The sequence below is a fragment of the Saccostrea cucullata genome, unplaced genomic scaffold (assembly GCF_032062105.1).
Source record: "Saccostrea cucullata isolate Sc308-1 unplaced genomic scaffold, CSIRO_AGI_Scuc_v1 ctg1325, whole genome shotgun sequence".
In the NCBI taxonomy this organism is placed as follows: domain Eukaryota; kingdom Metazoa; phylum Mollusca; class Bivalvia; order Ostreida; family Ostreidae; genus Saccostrea; species Saccostrea cuccullata.
The window spans coordinates 40,641-65,000 of record NW_026925063.1 but is presented as its reverse complement, the minus strand read 5'-3'; the positions used below and the strand labels follow the sequence as shown (position 1 = coordinate 65,000).

General features: G+C 33.7%; 2 protein-coding genes across 2 annotated transcripts; one reads left to right on the top strand and one right to left on the bottom strand.

Moving 5' to 3' along the window:
* Window positions 1-721: 721 nt before the first annotated feature.
* LOC134267989 (mucin-2-like) lies at window positions 722-21,190 on the bottom strand. Its single transcript, XM_062750198.1, has 13 exons — window positions 21,131-21,190; window positions 18,635-18,785; window positions 18,471-18,531; window positions 18,141-18,188; window positions 17,010-17,125; window positions 15,988-16,811; window positions 15,754-15,886; window positions 15,634-15,653; window positions 15,430-15,538; window positions 14,320-14,412; window positions 2,147-2,230; window positions 1,783-1,896; window positions 722-1,315 (listed from the first exon to the last, which is right to left on the bottom strand). Exons 2-13 carry the CDS (start codon window positions 18,697-18,699, stop codon window positions 1,153-1,155), a joined length of 1,830 nt encoding a protein of 609 aa, XP_062606182.1. The 5' UTR covers window positions 18,700-18,785; window positions 21,131-21,190; the 3' UTR covers window positions 722-1,152.
* On the top strand, window positions 2,135-22,014 carry LOC134267984 (toll-like receptor 6). The gene is made up of 3 exons (XM_062750189.1): window positions 2,135-2,253; window positions 18,269-18,310; window positions 20,551-22,014. The coding sequence occupies exon 3, from the start codon at window positions 21,033-21,035 to the stop codon at window positions 21,945-21,947; it is 915 nt and encodes a 304-aa protein (XP_062606173.1). The 5' UTR covers window positions 2,135-2,253; window positions 18,269-18,310; window positions 20,551-21,032; the 3' UTR covers window positions 21,948-22,014.
* The last annotated feature ends 2,346 nt before the right edge of the window (window positions 22,015-24,360 follow it).

Below are 24,360 nucleotides of genomic sequence, written 5' to 3'. Positions count from 1 at the left end.
TCAAAATAGGACATTTTTATATCTTGCAGATCAACCGTCGTGAATATGTATATAATTATATACATTTAACTTGGACTTTAATAATGAATGAACTTGCAGAATGTAGTCATTCTTTAGACATAAAATAATATTGCAGTTAGAGACATCATTTGTCTTACTCTAGATAACTCTTCAACTGTTTTAAGATATATATCATATGATTTTTTTTTTTAAAGTGCTGCCGATAAATTATATATATTTTCGCGATGTGCCCACTACATTGTAATGTACCTTGAATTTGGATTTTTTATCTTCGGCAATTGTTGAGAAAATACCATTTGCTGAACATTTTTTATGCAAGATATTCCACTGATATCGTTAGATCATCACATTCATCAGTTGTCAGAATAGAAAGGTCTTATAATTAATTTATGCAAAAATTACCAGTGCTGTTCATGAAAATCTAGTTTGCTGTCACATTGACGACTTTTCCTTTTTGTTATATTTTCAATATAAATATTTTTGACATAATTATCACAAAATCTAGTAAGAATCCCCACATTTTCATCCAACTTGACAGATTTAATAATTTCATGATTGCAGTTCGTCTTAAATCTAATCAAATGGTATTTTTTCTTTCTTTCTTTTTTTTTTTTTTTTTTTTTTTTTTGCATGGCAATGCATCACAAAGCAATAAAATGACTGAAAAGCGAAGTTGGTATTTTAAATAAAAATGCTTACAAACATGAATTACTGAAGGTTGTTATTTTCACATTCAAAAACAATAACTACGACATACATGTATTATTAATTGACCTTTAACAAGCAAAATCAGTACGATGCAATAATAACGATGTTATGTTAACATAATTTTAAGAAAATAGTTACAAGCCAGGACTGAAAACGTTAAATATAAGATATGAGGAATATACAATCACAGTTAATTTTTACATCGATTAGAACGAATATCATGCCAAAAATCCTCACACAGTAAGATCGGCACCATGAATTCCATAAAAATGTAAAGTTGTTATATTTGTTATATATAATACATGTATTTTATGATAATAATTCATATATTTTGTCTAGATTCTCTGAGAGATATTTCTCTGCATGTCAAATAATTGAGCATCTGATCAGAACAATAATGTTTTAACAATTCCTTTCAAAGAATCACAAGGAGGTTACAAGCATTGAACGTCCATTCAGTACATTGATTGGACCCTGTACCAAAGCTGGATTTGGACCCACAGCAACAACCCTCATCCCAACATTAAGAGGGTCTGGCCCTCTTCTGTGCTTCATGTCAGGACCTGTAGCTTGAATAATGTCCTTGCTAAAATAGAAGAAAAAACCGTAATAAAATTCTATTGTTCAAAGATAATTAAAAAAGTCAATATATCAAGAAGATAAAATCCACATAATTGAATACTATAGTATCGAGGCCTTTAAAGAGATAACTCCAAGGAGCGAAAATTAAAATTAGAATACCGCGTTTTATACGAGAATTTTTCGCTCCCGTTTTATTTATGCCCCCCTACTTCATCTTCGCTAGCCAAGGGTTTCCGATCCGATACCTACTATGTAGAGTAGGTATCGGATCGGAAACCCTTGGCTAGCGAGGATGCCCTACTCGGGCAAATTTAAAACTGTTTGAATTCAAAGCACACATTTTTAAACATATGTGAGGCGTGCAACAAATAACACAAACGAATCTGGAACACACTCTCTACTTGTACTTGTACTCTAGTTTTGTACGATGGCCGATAGCGTAAGTTTTCTTAAGAATGTCAGGCTATTTACCTAAGAAGTGATCTATTGGGACCTTTAGGCAGGGCTGGGTTAGGTCCCTGTGGCGCTGTGCGGTAAGGTGACTGGGGAATAGCATCGGATGTAACAACTCTTGAGGTGAATTGACTGAAATACAATTCAGTATAATTTTGTATTTGCATGATAAGCAGCTGAAGATGACATAGAATGAGAACAGTTTATGTATAACTTTAAAAAATAACAAAGAATCTTATCTGCTTTATCGGTATCCATTTACACAGTCGCAAATTTCTAGTACATGTACATGTATTTGAAAGGATCAAATATGCTAAATGATTAAAGCAATGGAATTTACAATTATATTCACAGATATCTATAGATTTAATCTCAACCTTACCTGGTTGTCGATGAAGTGTAAGGAAGAAAGCAACATGTCATTCCTGGAATTCTCTTTATCAAGCTGGTAAAAGGAGACGCAGTTCTGTAACATAAAGTAAAAATCAGGTAACTTTTTACTCCATGCATTATATATAAGAATCGTCGACGTATTTTTAGGTCACCTGAGTAAACTCAGGTGACCTATTGCTATCTATTGTCGTCCGTCGTCGTGCGTCGTCCGTCGTCCGTCGTGCGCCGTGCGTTAACATTTAAACATTTTCAGCTTCTTCTCTGCAACCGCTCAACCAATTTTGACCAAATTTGCCACAAAGCATCTATGGGTGAAGAGGAACAAAAATTGTGAATTTCATGGTCCCTGCCCCCCTGGGGCCTGAGGGGTGGGAAACAAGAGGCCCATGGGCCACATCGATCACCTGAGAAGCTTTGACCATTCTGTTCTTTACCAGATTTCCTCCTTGTAATACAAAATGAATCCCCACCCTACCCCACTGATCATAATTTAGACATTTTAAAATCTACATTACCCCAGGATCCTTCCATGTGCACATAAGTTTCAGCTTTTGTGGCCCAGTGGTTCTTGAGAAGAAGATTTTCAAAGATTTTTCCTATATATTTCTATGTAAAACTTTGATTCCCCATTGTGGTCCCGCCCTTCCCCCAAAGGTCATGATTTGAACAATTTAGAATCTACACTACCCCAGGATGCTTCCATTTTAGTTTCAGCTTTTGTGGCCCAGTGGTTCTTGAGAAGAAGATTTTCAAAGATTTTTCCTATATATTTCTATGTTAAACTTTGATTCCCCATTGTGGCCCCGCCCTTCCCCCGGGGGTCACGATTTTAACAATCTAGAATCTACACTACCCCAGGATGCTTCCACATAAGTTTCAGCTTTCCTGGCCCAGTGGTTCTTGAGAAGAAGATTTTCAAAGATATTTCCTATATATTTCTATGTTAAACTTTGATTCCCCATTGTGGCCCCGCCCTTCCCCCGGGGGTCATGATTTGAATAATTTAGAATCTACACTACCCCAGGATGCTTCCACATTAGTTATAGCTTTTGTGGCCCAGTGGTTCTTGAGAAGAAGATTTTCAAAGATTTTTCCAATATATTTCTATGTAAAACTTTGATTCCCCATTGTGGCCCAACCCTTCCCCCGGGGGTCATAATTTGAACAATTTAGAATCTACACTACCCCAGGATGCTTCCACATAAGTTTCAGCTTTTGTGGCCCAGTGGTTCTTGAGAAGAAGATTTTCAAAGCTTTTCCCTATATATTTCTATGTAAAACTTTGATTCCCCATTGTGGCCCCGCCCCTCCTCCGGGGGTCAAGATTTTAACAATTTAGAATCTACACTACCCCAGGATGCTTCCACATTAGTTTCAGCTTTTGTGGCCCAGTGGTTCTTGAGAAGAAGATTTTCAAAGATTTTTCCTATATATTTCTATGTAAAACTTTGATTCCCCATTGTGGCCTCGCCCTTCCCCTGGGGGTCATGATTTTAATAATTTAGAATATACACTATATTAGAATGCTTCCATATAAGTTTCAGCTTTTCTGGCCCGGTGGTTCTTGAGAATAAGATTTTTTAATGACCCCACCCTATTTTTGTCTTTTCTTGATTATCTCCCCTTGTGAGGGAACTTGGCCCTTTATTTTAACAATTTAAATTCCCCTTCACCCAAAAATGCTTTGTACCAAGTTTGGTCAAAATTGGCCCAGTGGTTCTTGAGAAGAAGTCGAAAATGTGAAAAGTTTACAGACGGACAGACAGACGGACGGACGGACGACGGACAAAATGTGATCAGAAAAGCTCACTTGAGCCTTCGGCTCAGGTGAGCTAAAAAACCTGTTAAATTAATGAAATCTTTAAAAATCTTCTTCTTTACTCCTGGACATCAAGCAGTCAAACTGTTTGCATGATTGTAATCAGCATTGAGTCCTCTACCAAAATTGTGAAATTCATGGCCCCAGGGTCAGGGGTTCTAGTGCTAGGGCGGGGCTAAATTGATTACATGGTGAAAATGCATAAATTCTTTGAGAATCTTCTTCTCTGCTCATGGGCATTAAATAAACTAACCAAGTACAAAGTTATGTTGAATAAGGTGGCCTCTACCAAAATTGTGAAATTCATGGCCCCTGGGTCAGGGGTTCTAGTGCTAGGGCGGGGCTTTATTGATTATATAGTGAAAATACATTAATTCTTTAAAAATCTTCTTCTCTACTCCTGGGCATTAAATAAAGTAACTAAGTACAAAGTTATGTTGAATAAGACTGCCTCTCCCCAATTTGTGAATTTCAGGGCCCCTGAGTCAGGGGTTCTTGTTTTAGGGTGGGGCTCTAATGATTATATAGTGAAATGCATGAATTCTTTGAACATCTTATCCTTTGCTCCTGGTCAATATGCTAATGATCTAATTACATATTTAAGGCCAAGATTTATTTTATTTTCAGTTTTACAAACCCTCCGCTCAAGGTTTTGAATTTTCAGAAAAATTTTTTTCCGATTTCAAATTTGAGTCGGGATCGAGATTTCAAATTTACGAACTCGCACTTCCGGTTTAAGATGAAATGGCGGGTAAATAAAGCTAGATCTGCGAAGATAGCTTGCTTTAGTGTAAAATTCATCGAAAGAGTGCCATTCAAAACGTCTCACACGTTCAAAGGACAAATAATATGCTGACGACTTTGTTGCACAATGACATGCTGGTGAGATAATTATGTATTCGTTTCAAAAGTATCTGTAAACTAGTGCTAATTGTAACGGGGACCGTTACAGATGTTCCCCAAACGCTCCCCAACTCCCTTTTGGTGCCATTTTCCCTGTAAGTTTCATTAAATAGGACAAAATCTATGCATTTGAGACTTTAACAACGCCAAGTTCATTCAAATTTTAGCATTGCATGCGTGCGCATGTGAATGCATGTGCGTAATGACCATATCATCTTGTCTACACTATATAGATATTTTTATATATATTAAATATTAAAGTATTTAATCCAAAAGTATTAAAAAATACGCTCACTCAAGTGTATTTTTGATTTATAGCATTTCACGTGCACGCATGTGCATACATGAGCATGGTGACCATATCTTCTTGTAGAAGTCCATTACATCTATCTATGTTCTAAATCCCAACCCGTTTGGTTGAAAACCAAGGGAAATATAGCTGTTTAAAGTTTCAGCCAATCAGATTACAGCGTTCGTACACGCACGTCTATGCATGTGCATGGTGACCATACCTTCTTGTAGAAGTTTATTATATCTATCTATGTTACAAATCCCATCCTGTTTGGTTGAAAACCAAATGAATTATAGCTATTTAAAGTTTAAGCCAATCAGATTGCAGCACACGTGCATGCACGTGCTTTCATGATAATTGCTATGTATCATGTTGTAGGATATCTTAATGCATGGCTATATTCAAAATTTCATAGGATTTTGTTGAAAAACAAGAAAGATATTGAGACTTTAGTTTCAGCCAATCAGAGCAAAGCGCACGTGTATACGCGTGAGATCTTGCATTTTGACCATGTCTTCTTGTCTATACTACTAATATATTCATGCATTGTGAGTTTCAAAAAATTCCATCAAGAAATGGAAAAGTTACGGCTTCGTCCATTATATTGGTAATTTCACATGTTGCACGTGCGCACTCTTGCCAGCACATGCGCATGTACTTGCTTTCATGAAAATTTTTATATATCATCCTGTAGATCTTCATAATGTGTGACTAAGTTCAAAATTTCAAAGGATTATGACGTAAAACAAGGAAGATATTGAGACTTTAGTTTCAGCCAATCAGAGCGAAGCACACGTGCATGCGCGTGAGATCTTGCTATTTTGAGCATGTCATCACGTCTATACTACTAATATATACTTATATTATGAGTATCAAAGCATATAATCAAAAAGTAGAAAAGTTACGGCTATATCTGTTATTTTGGTCATTTCACGTGTTGCACGTGCGCGCTCTTGCAAGCACGTGCGCGCAAAATGACCTTCGTTCCGCAAATCTACATAACATGCCTAGTGACCCTAAAAAGGTTTCACCTAAGTCGGACGTGTTGATTTCAAGATCATTCGCGGAAAAGGTTTTCCCAGGAAGAAGAAAAATAATAATAATAATAATAATAACTAGATGTGAAACTCGTTGCGAGCAACGAGAGGTCTTCCGTCCGATTCCGGAAAGAAAAAGTAAAATCGAGCTGAAAAAGTAAAAAAAAAAACATGATTTGCACACAAGGGGAGTTGAACCCAAGTCGCCAGCATGAAATTCCAACGCACTAAATATAACGCTATCTGGACCTCTACTCTAAATCTACTTGTATATATTAACGAAACAGCTAGGTGCTTCTCTCTTAAAATGATGAAAGGCGGGTCACTATTCAAAATTTAGAGCCAAACGCCACGAGTTAATCTTTGCCTCTTTTCTTTGGAATGCTCTGTTAAATAGCTGTGATAGCTTCAATGATATTAGAAAGTATATTTAACACATTTTACAAATTCTATATTGTATATATGCATGTAACACGAAAGCGATGAAACGGTTGTGAATTTTTTTCAATTTCCTGTTTATCCCCAAAGTGAACTATTCCAATTAATTAAACGAAAAAGGTTGAAACTTTTCGCCGAAAAACATGGCTCGCCTTACGACGGTCAAGGAATCAGATATCATTTATGCTAAATAACTTCAATCAGGTCTTTGGGACAAGAATGCTCAAATAAACTCCATGAAGCGATCTTTAAAAGAATGGTTTTCTTATTTTTGTATTATTTATTAGTTTAATATGACACAAGTGTGCATAGAAAAACCCAGTGGTAATTAAGATATATACTGACAATATTAATTGATATTCTTTCTTGAGAAAGTATTACTTTTAAGTATGAATTAAGATCTGTTTTTCCTTTATCAAAAAGATATAAGGTATCGAATTTCATTTGCACATTTTGTCTTTTCTTTCTCTACTTTGAAAACCAGCCAAAACCAATTACAGAAGACGTTAGTTTGACAAAGAACTATAACGTAACTACGACGTGACAATCCAAGTATTCCTTTACATTTCATTTATTCTTATGTTACTTTTGTTCAAGCAAACGCTCAGCTGACTCCATAAACCACTGTTGCGAAATGTCGGCGTTGACAGAGATAGCCGCCATTTTGGACCCGCTTCAGATTTTTGAATGCTAATATCTAGAGTTTAGATTTATCAACATTCAAACAAATTATATAGTAAACATTATAAGGATGATATCTATCAATATACCAAAAATAAATGAAAAATACTGAAAAACAAAAAAGTTAGAAAATACGATTTTTTTAAATTTGCATCTCGTAACGACCGGAAGTATTGACGACACACGAGAAGGTGATTCTGCAAACCACAAAGTGACAAACTATCGTCTCCAATAAGTCTCCAGGTCATATCTTTAGCCATTTTAGAGAAAAAGGGGCGACAAAATTGCATTTTAAAATCAGGAAATTGTCCATAACTTGGCACCAGAAGCGAATTTTCCAAATTTCTCTTCGGATGTAACAACTTCATATAATGACACATATTTTGTGAAAGTTTCATGAAAAACCGCTAGATAGTTTTCGAGAAATCGCCTGCACAAAATTTTGTCAAAAAAAAGAATAATAATAATAAGAACTAGAACGATCTCGTTGCGAGCAACGAGAGGTCTTCCGTCCCATTCTGAAATAAAATGCAAAAAATCTAGCAGAAAAAGTGATAAAAAAAAAATCGGACATTCGGGGGAGCGAACCCGGGTCGCTCGCGTGACAATCCAACGCGTTAACCATTCGGCCATTGAAAACACCGCTTCAAATTTTTAGATGCAAATATCTCGAGATTGGCTTTTTCGATTCTAAAACAAATTACATATAACGCATTCGCAAATGAGTCTCTATTTAAATTATTAATATCACAAAAAAATATTGAATAACAAAAAAGTTGGAAAATTGCATTTTTTAAATACCCTTCCGGTACAAACCGGAAGTACTGACGACGCACAAAAAGACGATTCCGCAAACCACAAAGTCATGATCTATCATCTCCAATTAGTCTCCAGTTCATATACTCAACCATTTTCGATAAAAAGGGGCGACAAAATTGCATTTTAAAATCAGGAAATTGGCCATAACTTGGAACCGGAATCGTATTTTCCAAATTTTCCCTAAAAAGTAACAACTTCATATTATAACACATATTCTGTGAAAGTTTCGTTGAAAACCGCTGAATAGTTCTCGAGAAATCGCCTGCACAAAATTTTGTCAAAAAAAAGAATAATAATAAGAACTAGAAACGATCTCGTTGCGAGCAACGAGAGGTCTTCCGTCCGATTCAGGAAAAGAACCTAAAATCGAGCTGAAAAAGTGATAAAATAAATTGGGTCACAAAGAAAATCCAACGCGCTTTTTTCCTCTTTATTCCCAACACGCTTAAATTACGCGTTTTAGTCCACTGCTATAAATGTACTTGAATATACAACAATACACCTGTCTAAGAATCACGAAATGCGCGCCACTATTTATAATTTCGCGCCAAACGCCACAAGTTAATCTGCGCGCCTTTTCTTTGAAATGTTTCATTAAATAGGTGTAATAGCTTCAATGGAATAACGAAAAAAGAAAAAAAGTTCTTCAAGCCTAAATTGCGAGGTTTAGAAAGTATATTTAACAGCTTGTACATATTCTATATCTTATATAGGTAAGTAACACAAAAGAAGTGAAATGGTAATCATTTTTAATTTTTTTTAATTACCCGTTTATCCCCAAAGTGAACTAACCCGATTCTTTACACCTTCATGAAAAAGTAGAAATGGTTCGATGAAAGACATGTCTCACCCTTCGACGGTCAAGGAATCAGATTTCATTTATGTTCAATGTTCAACTTTAAATATCTTTGAGAAAAGAATGTTAATATAAATTCCATTAGACGATGTTATTTAAAAAAAGGTTTTCTTATTTCTGTCTTTTGTATTAGTTTAATATGACTCAAGTGTGCATGGGAAACACAGTGGTTAGGTTGTGAAAAACTAATAAATTTTGAATACTGCTCTAAATATAGTTATGTATACAGTACACCTGCAACAGTACACCTGTCTAAGAATCATAAAAGGCGGTTCACTATTCATAATCTGGCGACAAACACTACGAGTAAATATTCGTGCCTATCCTTTGGACTGATCTATCAAATAGGTGTGATAGCTTCAATGAAATTAAATATTAAATAAAACAACTTCCACTTATCGCCTTTATTTTATTTCGACGTTAAGAAAGTAAATTTAACACATTGCACACACGTATCTAGCACAATTACACTAAAGCAATAAAACGGAAATTAAGTTTTTAGATTGTCACTGAATTGCAGCGTACTACTAGGTGAAAGTCCACGTAGTTTTTTTACTTTTCATGTATCATTTAGTCAAACGCTCAGGTGCCTCCATAAACCCCTACTTGCAAAATGGCGGAGTTGACAGAGACAGCCGCCATCTTGGGTTCGCTTCAGATTTTCAAATATTAATATCTGGAGTTCTGATTAACCAAAATCCAAACAACGTATATAGTAAGCATCGATCAAAGGGTCTCTATTATCATTCCAAAAATAAATAGAAAATGTTGAAAAACAAAAAAGTTTGAAAAATACGAGTTTTTAAATTTGCATCTCGTAACGACCGGAAGTATTGACGACGCACGAAAAGGCGGTTCTGCAAACCACAAAGTCATGATCTATCATCTCCAATAAGTCTCCAGTTCATATTCTCTACCATTTTTGATAAAAGTGCGCGACAAAATCGCATTTTAAAATCAGGAAATTGCCCATAACTTGGCACCGGAAGCGAATTTTCCAAAAACAATTACAGACTGCACAACTTCATGTAAAGGCGCATATTTTGTGAAAGTTTCGTGAAAAACCACTGAATAGTTTTCGAGAAATCGCGTGCACAAAATTTTGTCAAAAAAAGAATAATAATAATAATAATAATAAGAAACAATACAATCACTATAAGGTCTTCCGTGAAGACGGAAGACCTTAATAATAATAATAATAACTAGATGAGAAACTCGTTGCGAGCAACGAGAGGTCTTCCGTCCAATTCCGGAAAGAAAAAAGTTAAATCGAGCTGAAAAAGTAAAAAAAAAATTGCACACAAGGGGGGTTGAACCCAAGTCGCCAGCATGAAATTCCAACGCACTAAATGTAACGCTATCGGGACCTCTACTCTAAATCTACTTGTTATATTAACGAAACAGTGCTTCTCTCTTAAAATTATGAAAGACGGGTCACTATTCAAAATTTAGCGCCAAACGCCACGAGTTAATCTTTGCCCCTTTTCTTTGGAATGTTCTTTTAAATAGGTGTGATAGCTTCAATGAAATTAAGAAAACAACGTTCTTATAGCCTAAGAATCGAGGTTCAGAAAGTATATTTAATACATTTTACAAATTCCAATTGTATATATGCATGTAACACTAAAGCTATGAATTTTTTTCAATTTCCTGTTTCTCCCCATAGTGAATTATCCCGATTAGTTAATCGAAAAAGGTTGAAACGTTTCGCCGAAAAACATGTCTCGCCCTACGACGGTCAAGGAATCAGATATCATTTCTGCTAAATAACTTGAATCAGGTCTTTGAGAGAAGAATGCTCAAATAAACTCCATGAGGCTATATTTTAAAAAAACGTTTTCTTATTTTTGTAAAATTTATTAGTTTAATATGACACAAGTGTGCATAGGAAAAACCGAGTGGTTGAGATATATACTGACAATATTAATTGATATTCTTTTTTGAGAATGTATTACTTATAAGTATGATTTAAGATCTGTTTTTCTGTAATGCACAAAAGATATTAGGTATCGAATTTCATTTGCATATTTAGTCTTTTCTTTCTCTAATTTGAAAACCAGCCAAAACCAATTATAGAAGACGTTAGTTTGACACAGAACTGCAACGTAACTACGACGTGACAATCCAAGTATTCCTTTACATTCCATTTACACTTATGTTACTTTTGTTCAAGCAAACGCACAGCTGACTCCATAAACCACTATTGCGAAATGTCGGCGTTGACTGAGACAGCCGCCATTTTGGACCCGCTTCAGATTTTTGAATGCTAATATCTAGAGTTTAGAGTTATCAACATTCAAACAAATTAAATAGTAAGTATAATAAGGAGGATTTCTATTAAGATACCAAAAATAAATGAAAAATACTGAAAAACAAAAAAGTTAGAAAATACGATTTTTTTAAATTTGCATCTCGTAACAACCGGAAGTACTGACGACGCACGAAAAGGTAATTCTGCAATCCAGAAAGTCATGATCTATCATCTCCAATAAGTCTCCAGTTCATATCCTTAGCCATTTTCGATAAAAGTGCGCGACAAAATCGCATTTTAAAATCAGGAAATTGTCCATAACTTGGCACTAGAAGCGAATTTTCCAAATTTTTCTTCGGATGTAACAACTTCATATAATGACACATATTTTGTGAAAGTTTCATGAGAAACCGCTGAATAGTTTTCGAGAAATCGCGTGCACAAAATTTTTGTCAAAAAAAAAGAATAATAATAAGAAACAGTACAATCACTATAAGGTCTTCCGTGAAGACGAAAGACCTTAATAAGAAACAATAGAATCACTATAAGGTCTTCCGTGAAGACGGAAGACCTTAATAATAAGAAACAGTAGAATCACTATAAGGTCTTCCGTGAAGACGGAAGACCTTAATAAGAAACAGAGTAAAAACAATATATTCCCCAACTTCGGTTGGGGAACATAATTATTTTCCTCCCAAAGGTTTTAAATTGCCCGTGGTAGCTATTGCATATTGCCAGCGACATTGTTTAGGTCTCTGTTATAGCTTACAGTCTAAGCATCATTCTTCAGAAAAGGTTTGCTTATGCATCAGATGTAATGAATAAAACTATGGGAGAAGTTAAGTCCATTTAAGGAAGAAATAAACAATAACCTGAAGAAATAAAAAAAAAATTCAACTAGTAAAAAGCAAGAATATACAAATATATACAGGCATGTAGTATCATTTGTATCAGCCAGAAAAATTATTTTACACTTAATTGAAAAAAAATGTTCACCCGACTCCGCAATACCCACTGTCTGTTTTATGATAGGAATTATAATTTAGGCATCAAGTATATTTTAGAACAATGTCTACACATTCACTTAACACATTTTTAAAAAATGAAGATATATTGAAAGACTTTTAAAGAATTGATTTTTTATAATATATTTTGATCAACATCACAAAATTTATAGAACTGGCTTAAACTGGCAGATGATGAAATAAGGAATTAAATGTTCTACTTTCCTATTTGTAAGCATTTATGTGTCCAGTGGTAAGGAGCCTATTAGGATAGCATAAAAAAAATGTACAATTTGATTTATCCAAAAAAAAAATTATTTCCTTCTCCCTCGGGACTTTTTCATTCTCATGTTCATAACTAAACCTAAAAATAAAAAAAATGCTGGCCGTAGGATGAAGAAAGGGGCCTCTTTCAAAATAGATAATTTCAGGGCTGCTGGGTCAGGGGTACCAGGGGGGTACTTTGACTAAAAATAAATTATGCTTTGAAATCTGCTCTTTGATAAGCAATAGTGCCTTGTTACAACGCACTTTGAAAAATTACGCACTTTGAAAATTTTTTTCAAAGTGCGTTAAATTTGGGACCAAGCTATAACGCACTTTGAAAAAATTAATTTTTTTTTCAAAGTGCGTTGATATCGACCATATTGACGCACTTTGAAAAAAAATGTAGATTGATCAATATTCTTACAAATAATCGGTTGATAAATAACAGATCCTGGATGGATAACTTTTTTATGATGAAGTCACTTCACGACCTGACAAGCTGACGTTTTAAATATTTGAGGTTTTGATAAAATAAAAGGGAAAAGGGTCTTGAAAAAAAGAGTGACGATTGTTTAAGATCATTAATTCGTTTCTTTCTTTTCTTTAAATTCTAGTCTTTGATAAGTATATGTAAAGGTGTAAAGGGGGCACTAACAGTGGACAGCTTAAAGCAACTTAGCATTTATCATAATAAAAAGGGGGCATTTGATTGTTCAAAACTATGAAAATTCTTTCTCTCTCATACGTTTTACTGTACTTCAATATTTCTAGTTTTCATCTGTTTTAATTAACTCATTTAATATTAAAAGTTTTCAACTTCATAACAGTTAGGTAAATACATAATTATATAAATGAGTATAGCATAGACATCGAGACCGGGCAATGAGCCAGGGGAGGAGGGGCTTAGCCCCCCACTTATTCTGGAAAGATATATACATCGTATAAGCATTGAAAATGCAGCTTACCCTTTTTGGGTTTATTGCTCCCCTCCCCCGTTTGTTACCGACACCTATGTATTCAAAAGATAAAGATTTGGACTGAGGGATCTTATACCCGTCTTCTCCTTTTTTCGACGTGAGTTAATCAATTCATAAGTTTTTTGAAAGATAAATAACAAATAAAATCTTTCCATTACTAAAATATGATTTAATTTTTTTTCAAAGTGCGTTAAGTGTCTCCATGGTAAAATATATTGATGTAGACTCTTAACGCACTTTGAAAAATTTTTTCAAAGTGCGTTGAGTTGGTCCCAAATTTAACGCACTTTGAAAAATTTTTTCAAAGTGCGTTGATTTTGTCCCAATTTTAACGCACTTTGAAATTTTTTTTCAAAGTGCGTAATTTTTTCAAAGTGCGTTGCCACAGTGCCTCTTTCAGAATTTGTGAATTTCATGGCTTTTGGATTAAAACTCGAACCAAATACAATCACTGGAAAGTTGTTACATGATACTCAGGTGACCTATAAGGCCCGTGGGCCTCTTGTTCAATTAATTCTCGATCATGACAAAGAGCACACGCCGGGTGTGACCGGTCGGTAGGGATGTTCACTCCTCCATGGCACCTGATCCCACGTTTGATTTTTGGAGGTCCGTGTTTGCTCTGCTCCTATTTTTTATTGTTTTATGGACTTTTGATGTTGAATAATGTTTGTTCTCGCGATACAATTTCATATACAAACTTACAAAATGAAAAGAGCTGAAGAGAGCTAACGATACTTTTGTTTTAAGGCATTTTGTAAATCTTTTATTCTATGATTAATGGACAATTTACTTTAGATATAAGACTGATTACTTACTGAGATGTCACAAGCAAAGTTTTGAGAGATATCTTTCTTTCTGAAGAACTCGGGTCGTTTCCAATCGAATGTTGATTCGCCCAAGATTCATTGCTGAAGTAAAATGTGGAAGCAGAAATGAAATTATGAAATAAAAATATAGACACCTTCAATAGAGAGGAGTAAGTAAAATTCGTGTTGCATGTAGATGAGGAAATTACAGTCGCATAAAGCAGAGATAATCAGCAGCGAACCATAATACGGAGAAAAGAAAATTCAGTAAAAACTTAAACCATGGTAATTCAGCAGGAATAGACAACACAGCAGAAGTAATGAAAGCATATTTAGAATTTACAACAGAAAAGATAAAAAGTCCTCTTGATAAGATATGGAACAAGAAAAAAATGTGAAACATGGAAGAAGGAACTCATTATAAAGTTGTCAAAGAAAGGGAATCGGAATACAAAATGTAAGAATCGGGGAGAAATCTCTTTACTCCCTAGTTCTGGGTCAGAAGGTAGGGATAGGAAAAGGAAAAGATTCACAGCAACAAAAAAGCAGGCTGGTTTTTTTTTTAAAGAGAAGAACAATCTGCATATTGCAAAACTTCGTAGAGAAAGGAAAGCTGCAACATGTCGGTTTTTCCCTTGATGACAATGGACAAGTTAGTGAAGAAATCATTGAAGAATGGCAAGACCAGGATAAAATGGAATTTTATTAATAAAAGTATATGATTTAGAATTTGAAGATGTTGACACCCTATTATAATCAAGGAAACTGCTCAATAAAAGAAAAACAACAAATATGATAAAAAGGGCAGAGAGAATTGGACTCAAAGTCTATGTCGGGAAAAGAAAAATGAGAATGTATCTAACTACAACAACGTGACGCCGCACAGTAGAACGCGGGAAAGCACAAAAGTTGGATGACAGTATTGAAATGGAGCAAGAAGAACAGCAGACAGTAGAAATAAGTGGAAACGCCCTGTGTGGGCTCTATAGTTTTATAACTGTGTCATAGGAAACGAAGAGAATAAGTAACAGGTAGGCAATGGAAACAAACTAAAAATATGATACTTAACGATTTGAATATACGTAGAAATTTTGTACACTGTAACTTTCAATTGAGTACCTTTGCTGATCTGAAAGATATGCAGCAGGCTGTTTTGTAATGATTGTTGTTGGGGAAACATCAGGAGTAAGCGAAGTTATGTCAGATCCGGTTCTCTTTTTGTAATCACCTGTGAAGAGAAAATTTTTTTCAATCTCTTGAAGAATTGTTCAATGAAGTTGTCTTGTCTTATATAGATGTACAACAACGTAATATCTAACTTACCATAACTTCTTTGTTCTTCCCTACAATCATAAATATGGCAACAGGGTAATAATTCTTAAAAATTCTGAAAGGAATGTTTTTTCAAATATTTTATTTCGATTCCATATATCATTTACATACTCTCTTTTCACACTTCTTTTCCATGTCTCCAGTAAAACACCTGTGGCAGACGCATTGAAATTAGTAGTTTTCAGAGCCAGTTCTACAACATCAGACTCACATTCTGGAAACTGGTCCATCAGGGTCTGTTTCACTGTAATACAAATTCAGAATCGTAACGATAAAGGTGTATTTGTTTAAATCTACATGTACTACTATCAGTATCAATATTTTTGAAAGAAACTTCATTCTTACGTTTTGCCTTCTCAGAATTTGATATTTCCTGATCTCTGAAATGAGAACTATTATCTCTAGGAACTTGGGGCGAAACTGCAGATTGATTTTCGTCACTTGTTGTAAATGCTTGGTCTGTTGAAGAGCGTTTGCTTGAGGACTTTGGGGAAAGTGAGTGAGAAAGAGTGGTAATGATAGGGTTTTTGTTTGATATTTGTCCGTCTGCTTGATTTTGCTCGTGAATGGTTTGATGTGAATCATGGCTTATTTTCCTTGAAGACGCCATTATTTCTGCAGCAGATACATATTTCTGTTGAGAGGGTTTTGTAGCAGCTTGGTAAGAATGGCGCCTTGGCTGTAGAGTTGGGTCCTCATCCTGTTGTGATGCCCCTCTTTGCCTTTTTGTCGATAATTTCCTGTCAGAGTAGATTGGAGAAAGTCTTTCGTGCTCATTCTGCTGTAATGCTCCTGGTTGTCTGTTTGGCGATGATTTCCTGTCAGAGCGGATTGGAGAGATTATGCGCTTTTCTTGATTGAGGGACCGTGCATTCCTCTGATAATTTGGGGATTGACTCTGTGATGTCTCATCGAATTGTTGGTTAGGAGAAAGTGACCGTCGTTGCTGAGGAGAAATTGAACGTCTTTGATTCGGAGAGACTGGATAGCTGTGTTGGTTGCGTACACCTTGTTGATTTTGAGGTGACATATGTTGCTGAAGGTGTGGAGTCAACATTTGTTGTGGAGCTCCTCCTCCAGAAGTTGGTTTAGCAGTTTCAGATGTATTAGTTTCTTTGAATCCCATGGACATTAGAATCAATTTGGCTCTTGTGTGGTTGTTCTGACAGCTGTATTATATAGAAACAGATACCCAAAGGTATATGAATAAATTATTTCTGAAATTGCCAACATTTTTAATAGATTACATTTTGTTATTTACTTTAAATGTTTTTAAAAAAAATTATAAATTTTTAATTTGTCCATTTATTCCCTTTTTATCCATTTTATTTCGTCATGTGTTTTAGATATGATATTTAAATATATACCTTTTTATAACTGCTCTGACCACTTCTTGATTGGCCTGTGGGAATGCTCTCAACAGAGCGTTGACCGAAGCCTCGAACTTGGCATTTGATTGGTCAGTGACAGTTTGGTGTACCACCTGTAGCATACCACACCAGTTACATGTATGTACTAGTACATGTGTATATTACATATGCATTCTAAACATTTGATAACATTAAAATTTTGCTATATAGAATGCAGGAGTTTTCATAAATTTCACGATGTGTTTTTACCTTTTATTAAGGAAGGCATGCAAGAAAACAACAAATAAAACACTACGTTCATGTATTGGAAATAAATATTTTAGTTCCACGCATTTAAAATAGCTTTGACTTTTCCGATGCTTTTCAATAAATTCCGTCATTTTTTCTTAGTTATTTTGTTCATGACACAATATTCACGTCCTAGCAGTATGAACGCATCTCTTTATAGTTTTATCTAGATTTATCAAGTCGAAAATGTATTCATTTTATTACATTCTATATATTGTATGTGGAGGTATATGTGTTTAAATTTTCAGTAATTTAATAAATTTATCAAAACTCAGTCAAATAGTTAGTAATTTGTACAGTAGTCAGTAGATAAAGTCTACAGACATACATCTGTATTGACTTTAAAGTTTTATAAACACCGAAAAAAAATCACACCTGAAACTGATGAAAATTACAACAACAAAAAAATTACAATTTGTAAAAAATACTTTTAATTACATGTATTTTCGGTTTACTTTTGATTTTATTATTTTTTTTTTTAGAATTACTATAATGGTAAAAACTTCACCCTCTGATTAACCAAATTAATTCTATACTATTAATTTGATTTGGTATGGTAAAATAGTGTTATAATCCTCAGTCTGTTATGTACAGCAGTGTGTACTTAGTAGAGTAAGATTGCCGATCGACTTCGTCAACAATTTGTCTCATCTCCATACATGATAAGGCATAGAAATTAAAGAAATATTTCAAAAAGATCCGTTTCAAACTCTTTATTCAAATAAAAAATCAAGATAAGATAAGAAATAAACAACATGCAAATCTTAAAATGATAACAAAAATTATATATAATATAAGATAATCTAAGAAGAAAATAATTGTTTCACTACATCTCTTTACCTCTGCTGGTTGCTGACTGCCATGGTAACGATTGTTATATTGCTTTCTCTGTAAATACGACACATTTATTCAATTAAAGATTTGTTTTAAAGTCCCAAACAGATAAAAAATTATTCATTATTTTGTAGGAAAAGCATTTCAAAAAGTGCAACATTGGATATACATTAAAGGTAAGCTCTCCAAAATTTTTGTCATTTAATGATAAAAAGCTAAATTTTTTTAATCTATAATATGCATTTATCATAATTGTAAATTCATATGAATTTACAATCATTGAGCTGAATATGATAAGGAGTTTTTGGCCATTTATGAACTTTTTCCAAACATTACCTGGGGATTCAATCTTGGATCAATCCATGTCGTTTGCCGTGTATTATGATCAATGAAAAAGCTGCAAAGCAACAAGAAATTATATCAAGGATAGAGGAAACTCGAGTGAAAAAAATATATGGTTTAGACTTTTTACTGTTATTTTTTTTTAGTCTGCTACTTACTATGCATTTTGATTTGGGTCCCATCTGGCTTCCCAGCCGGGTGGAAGAAGTTCACGATCAACCATTATCGGAGATATATTAGGTGAGCCATTTTCTTCTACTGCTGTTTCTCTGAGTCACCCAATCGATATCCATCCAATTCTGCACAAGTCTAGCAAATGAGATAAAGTTTCATGGACATTAAATTATCATATACTTTATATATTTAATTTTTTCAAAAGATGTTGGGTAGTCTTAGGTCGCAAAAAAATATACATCCATGCAGTGTTGTTTATAAAAATAATTTTGTGAACATGATCTAGGATTGTTATTTAATTTCTTTTATATCTTCTATATTTTTCTTTTAAATTCATGAATAAATCACTAAACAATTAAAGTTTTTTGGGGCTGATAATTGAAAAACTAAACCAGAGAGTTAATTTGAAACCGAACCTTTTTTGCTGACAGGATTGTATTTTTTTTCTATTTCGATAATTTTCGTACGAAAAGTGTGGGCATTTGGGGAAAATCGTACAAGTGGAATTTGTCAATTCATGAAAACAGACGGTACGTCATTACCTGAACAAACATATTGAAGTTAAGTATATTTCACTGTCGTCACAAAATTACCATAATTAATCGACTGCATGCATACACTGTTTTTTTCCCCAGGGGATATGGCCATGGTATCGTTTTCTATTTCCCATTTTTATACACATTTAAAGATTGCATTTAGATTTAATAATGCATTTTCTGGAAACAGCATTTTGCACAAGTTAATCATTGTTATTTATTCTTGAAACCAAAAAATCTTTAGTGCAGGGGTTTCGCAATACCTCCAAGTATAAACGATTAGTTACCGGTATTAAAAGATGGTACCGATATTTTCCCTCTCCTGCCAATCTTTTTGGTCCAGTAGAAATTAGAATACTTATATATTTTCCAAAAACCATCTGAAAGTTTGCATTTTTAAATAAGGAAAAAAATAATGAATTTAACAAAATTTGTTCTTTGATTTTCATTCAAGATCAAATAAACACTTCATAAAATTAGCATGTGTTATTGCATTTTATATATATTTCTGACATGCACTCAGAACCTTGTTTCCCGTCCTTAGCTATCTGAAGGGATCAATAACAAATTAGGTCCCAGACAATGCAGATACCGTCGTGGAATTCCCCTTGGTTGTTGGTTTTTCTATACTGCCTGATTTTATGATTGTAAATATACACCCATTCCTAGTTAACAACTGACACAACGTTTGTATCATGTGATTTAACCTTTGTTTAATGTACATGGAATCGTTAAAATGCAAAGAATTCTATTATTTATGAAAGGTTCTTGGCTCGTAAATATTAATTATCCCCGCATAACATATGCTTTTTTTTCATGTAACGAAGCTGATAAATTAAAACTGATAAAAAAAAGAAGAGCGTATGTACTCTGTTGAAGAAGATTAATTTGTATTATCGTAATTAATTTCCATGTATAAAGTAAACGTGTTAAGAAGCATTCAATAACACCTAATGAATTATTAAGAAAAAAACGTGATGCAATCAAGCATAAATATGTGACATTGCAAACTTGTTGAAGTAGGATGTAAATTCATGATATTAATATCCATTCTTGTATATATTTCCCGAAAACACTACAGCAAAATATCCTTTACTTTTATATGTGATATATATATTTAAAAAAAAAACAAGACACTGGAAATTAATTTCTATTAATAAAACTGGAAATTTGAGTTTTAGCATTTAAATGCTTTCACGTTCCTATGTCAACATAAGAAGAAATCGGTGGACGCATTTGATTTTACTCGATTGTACTTTTGGAACTGATGAAAATAATCTTTTTAGGGATGCAATATTTGAAAATGGCATTATATAAATTTTTTCAATTATTTCTTTTGTTGCATTCGATAAATTCTCTACAAGCAACTGCACCGGATGGACTTTCACGTGAGTTTAACTCTTCCACAAATACCACTGATGTTATCAATTCAACAAATTACGATAGTGGTCAAATACATGGAAATATTTCCACTGTATTGGATTCCAGATTACCACCGTATTGGGAGGAATTCTGTGATCAGCAAAAAATAAGGAACAATGACACATTGCTGCACTATAATTGCTACATAAACGGATCCTCCTCCGGTAAATGGAATTTTTCAATACTACGACAGCATATATTGGAAAAAGATGAAAAGTACAGTTTTTCTGTGCAGTGTCAAAATGGTGCTAGAATCTCACTTCCAACACCAGTAAAAGCCAGTAATATTATTAAGCTCCATGTGCATGACTGCATAGCAGACGGCTATTATGCAGACTTTAGAAGACATGATTTGGACCTTCTTCCAGACGTACTGGAAGAATATGTTCTAATAAATGTGCAACATTCAACAGGACTTAAATTAATGTATGAAAGTCTTCAAATAAAGACGGCAAATCTGCCGAGAAGTGCTTTGTGTGGAAGCGAAGAGAATTTAAGAATAAAAATAGAGCGGAACCATACCTTCTCATTCATTCATGATCTAGGAAATTCAAAGTCGGATATTGAAATGTTCGCAAAAATAGCCACCGAAAACATAATGGATAGTAGATTGTCACCACATAAGTGTGTTTACAAAAAACTAGAGGTGCTTGAACAATCCGTCACATCATCATTAAGTAGATATTATGCAACCAACCTAATCGAACAAAATAGATTTCCAGAATTATCCGTTCTAAATATATCACATTCTAATATTTATCGCATACCTGAAAATTTTAAAACCTGGTGGATGTACTTTCCAAATTTGAAGTACCTGGATATGTCTTACAACCGAATTCAGGATATTGTTTTCCCGCGAACTGATGCGAGGATGATGGGTAATAGCATTTCAAATTTAACTCTTGATCTAACATTTAACAACATAAGTGAATTATCTGTTCGTGATTTTGAAAGAATCATCCAAAACAAGTATTTATTTGTTAAATTGGCGAACAATCCATTCAACTGCACATGTTCAGATAAAATGAAGGAGGTGTTAAGATACATTCAAGAGAGAGATTGGAACTCATCAAAGTACCAGAAGTACTCGTACATCAGAGATCTGGAGTGCTATTATCCCAAAGATGTCAGAGGCCGGAGATTACGAGACTTACATCTTGAAGATATAAGCTGTGGATTCGATTTTATGCCAGTTATTATAGCTTTAAGTGTGCTCTCATTTGTCCTTCTCATCTTCATTCTAATTATTTTAATCAATTATCGAAAAATTCGAATTTCTTGCTTATCGAGATTAAATGTAGACTCAAATTCAGTTATTAAACTAAAGGAGAATTGCTGATTTATCGAACAGTGATGTCTTTAATTCTTTCATTGTACTTGTGTTTTGTACTTTTCAAATCAATGAAAACACCAAGTTTTCGAAATGATTTCAGAATGTTTAATTCAATCTTACATTTTTAGACAAGAAGCACCTAGGAATAAAAAAATGCATGAACAGAACCTTTTATATTAATTGTCTTTAATTAACTATAGATATCTTTTTTACCACCTCTATATATGGAATATTTATGTAATATACGGATGCAGTTTATTTATGTGGTGTCCACTTAGGTATTTTAAGAATAGGTATACATTTAAAGAAACAGAAAACCCAAATATTGTTTTTCTCAAATATACATTTTCAAAAAAAAAAAAAATTCAAAACTTTCATAAAAGTTGAAATAACGAACAGTAATCGATCTATACAAAAATCTATAAAAAAAAAACCAGAAGTCTCTGTCGAGACTGTAGCTCTACTGGTTTGTACTTATCAAAAACCATTGCACTATTTTATGTATCTTTGTGTAGTCTACTTGTGCGCCAACTTATTTTGAAATCAGACCAAAAACTGTAGAAGGAGTAGCGTTTTAAAGGAATTTCACAGAAATTTCTATTTTTTGTAACCATGGCAACACCATTCATGGAAATCAAAAACCGATGCACTATTCTATGTATCTTAGTGTAGTCTACTTGTGTACCAAGTTATACTGAAATCAGACAAAAACTGTAGAAGGAGTAGCGTTTTTAAGGAATTTCACAGAAAATTCTATTTTTAGTAACCATGGCAACACCGTTCATCGAAATCAAAAACCGATGAACTATTCTATGTAAATTTGTGCCATTATATTGAAATCAGACCAAAACTGTAGAAGGAGTAGCGTTTTTAAGGAATTTTACAGAAAATTCTATTTTTAGTAACCATGGCAACACCGTTTACCGAAATCAAAAACCGATGCACTATTCTATGTATCTTAGTGTAGTCTACTTGTCTGCCAAGTTATATTGAAATCAGACAAAAACTTTAGAAGGAGTGGCGTTTTTAAGGAATTTCACAGAAAATTCTATTTTCAGTAACCATGGCAACACCGTTCATCAAAATCAAAAACCGATGCACTATTCTAATTAACAAAAAATTGTAGGAGGAGTTGAAAAAATGTTTAATTAACGGACAGACAGACAGACAGACGGACGGACGCCGGACGCATTACTCGCATAAGCTCTTCTGGTCTCTGACCAGTGTTACAAATCTGAAAGAGCATAAAAGACAGATTAAAAAACTACAGTAAAGAATAAAGCGTGTTATATGCCCACACGGATTTTGTCGCTCTGTAAGCATATCGGAATAGTTTTTTAAAAACATTTAAACTTTGTACAGCACTGTCCAAATGACAATATCTACATTTTTAAACTTTACGGTTATTGTTACAAGTAATGCTAAGTATTGTTCTAGCTTGGGAGACTTTCCTTTTACAATGTAACTGTTTTTGCATACGGAATAGCCATACCCTGATGGTCTACCCATGATTGTTTACATTTCAACTGTGCAATGTAGTCTTGAACTGAATGCATTCAAAATGTTATATATCTTGAAAACTTGTTTATTATAGGAAATATATTAATAGACTCTAAAAAAAAATATTATCTTATTTTTTCACTTTGTTTTTAATATTCAACACACTTTTTAAAATTGTGAAACAACAAATGATATGGTTGCATTAAAATATTACCTTAAAATAACAAACAGTTCTATATATACGAGGACAAACACACAATTGGACTTAGAGTTTTTGAATTTCATATTTGGTTTCTGAAAATGGTGATAGATACCTTATTCCCTTTCAATATTTCTTTACAGAAAAATGGTACAACTTTTATATAAAAAACACAGTTTTAACATTCAGTTTCTATCATTTTTACGAATGTTACCATTTTGGTGGGTTAATTACAATCAATTTCTAAGTCATTTGATTCAGGTTTTATCTTTACTGTATGCAGAGGATTATAAATAACTCTCAAATTTAACAAAAATTGGAATTGTAAGAATTCTTAAATTTGATATTTTACCTGCCCTCGCGTAGGCATATGACTCGCCTAATCCCCCCAGATTCTTTATATTTGTTAAGGAAGATGGAACAAACCATGATAGTCAAATTAAACATAAAAACACAGACCTAACAATCGGTAGCATTCAGCCGATGATACTAGTAGGCTCTATCTGTTATCAAGGTCATTATATCGATAATGAATTAACAAAATGTTTGATTTAATTAAACGAGCGAGGTTTTTGAAATCTCTAAAAAAAAACCATTACTAACAAGTGTTCAAATGATGTAAAAAAAAATATATATAAGGAATTATAAAAAATTGCAAAAAGTAAAAGTAATTAAGTATTAGCTTAACTATCTTTCATTATTGCTAGATGTAATTCATAA

Coding starts and splice junctions, on each gene's coding strand:
- LOC134267989 (XM_062750198.1), bottom strand. CDS start 18,699: ATGGTTGATCGTGAACTTCTTCCACCCGGCTGGGAAGCCAGATGGGAC. Junction 18,189..18,470: donor ATCCAAGATTGAATCCCCAG/GTAATGTTTGGA, acceptor TCGTATTTACAG/AGAAAGCAATATAACAATCG. Junction 14,413..15,429: donor TATCTTTCAGATCAGCAAAG/GTACTCAATTGA, acceptor ATTTTACTTCAG/CAATGAATCTTGGGCGAATC.
- LOC134267984 (XM_062750189.1), top strand. CDS start 21,033: ATGTATGAAAGTCTTCAAATAAAGACGGCAAATCTGCCGAGAAGTGCT.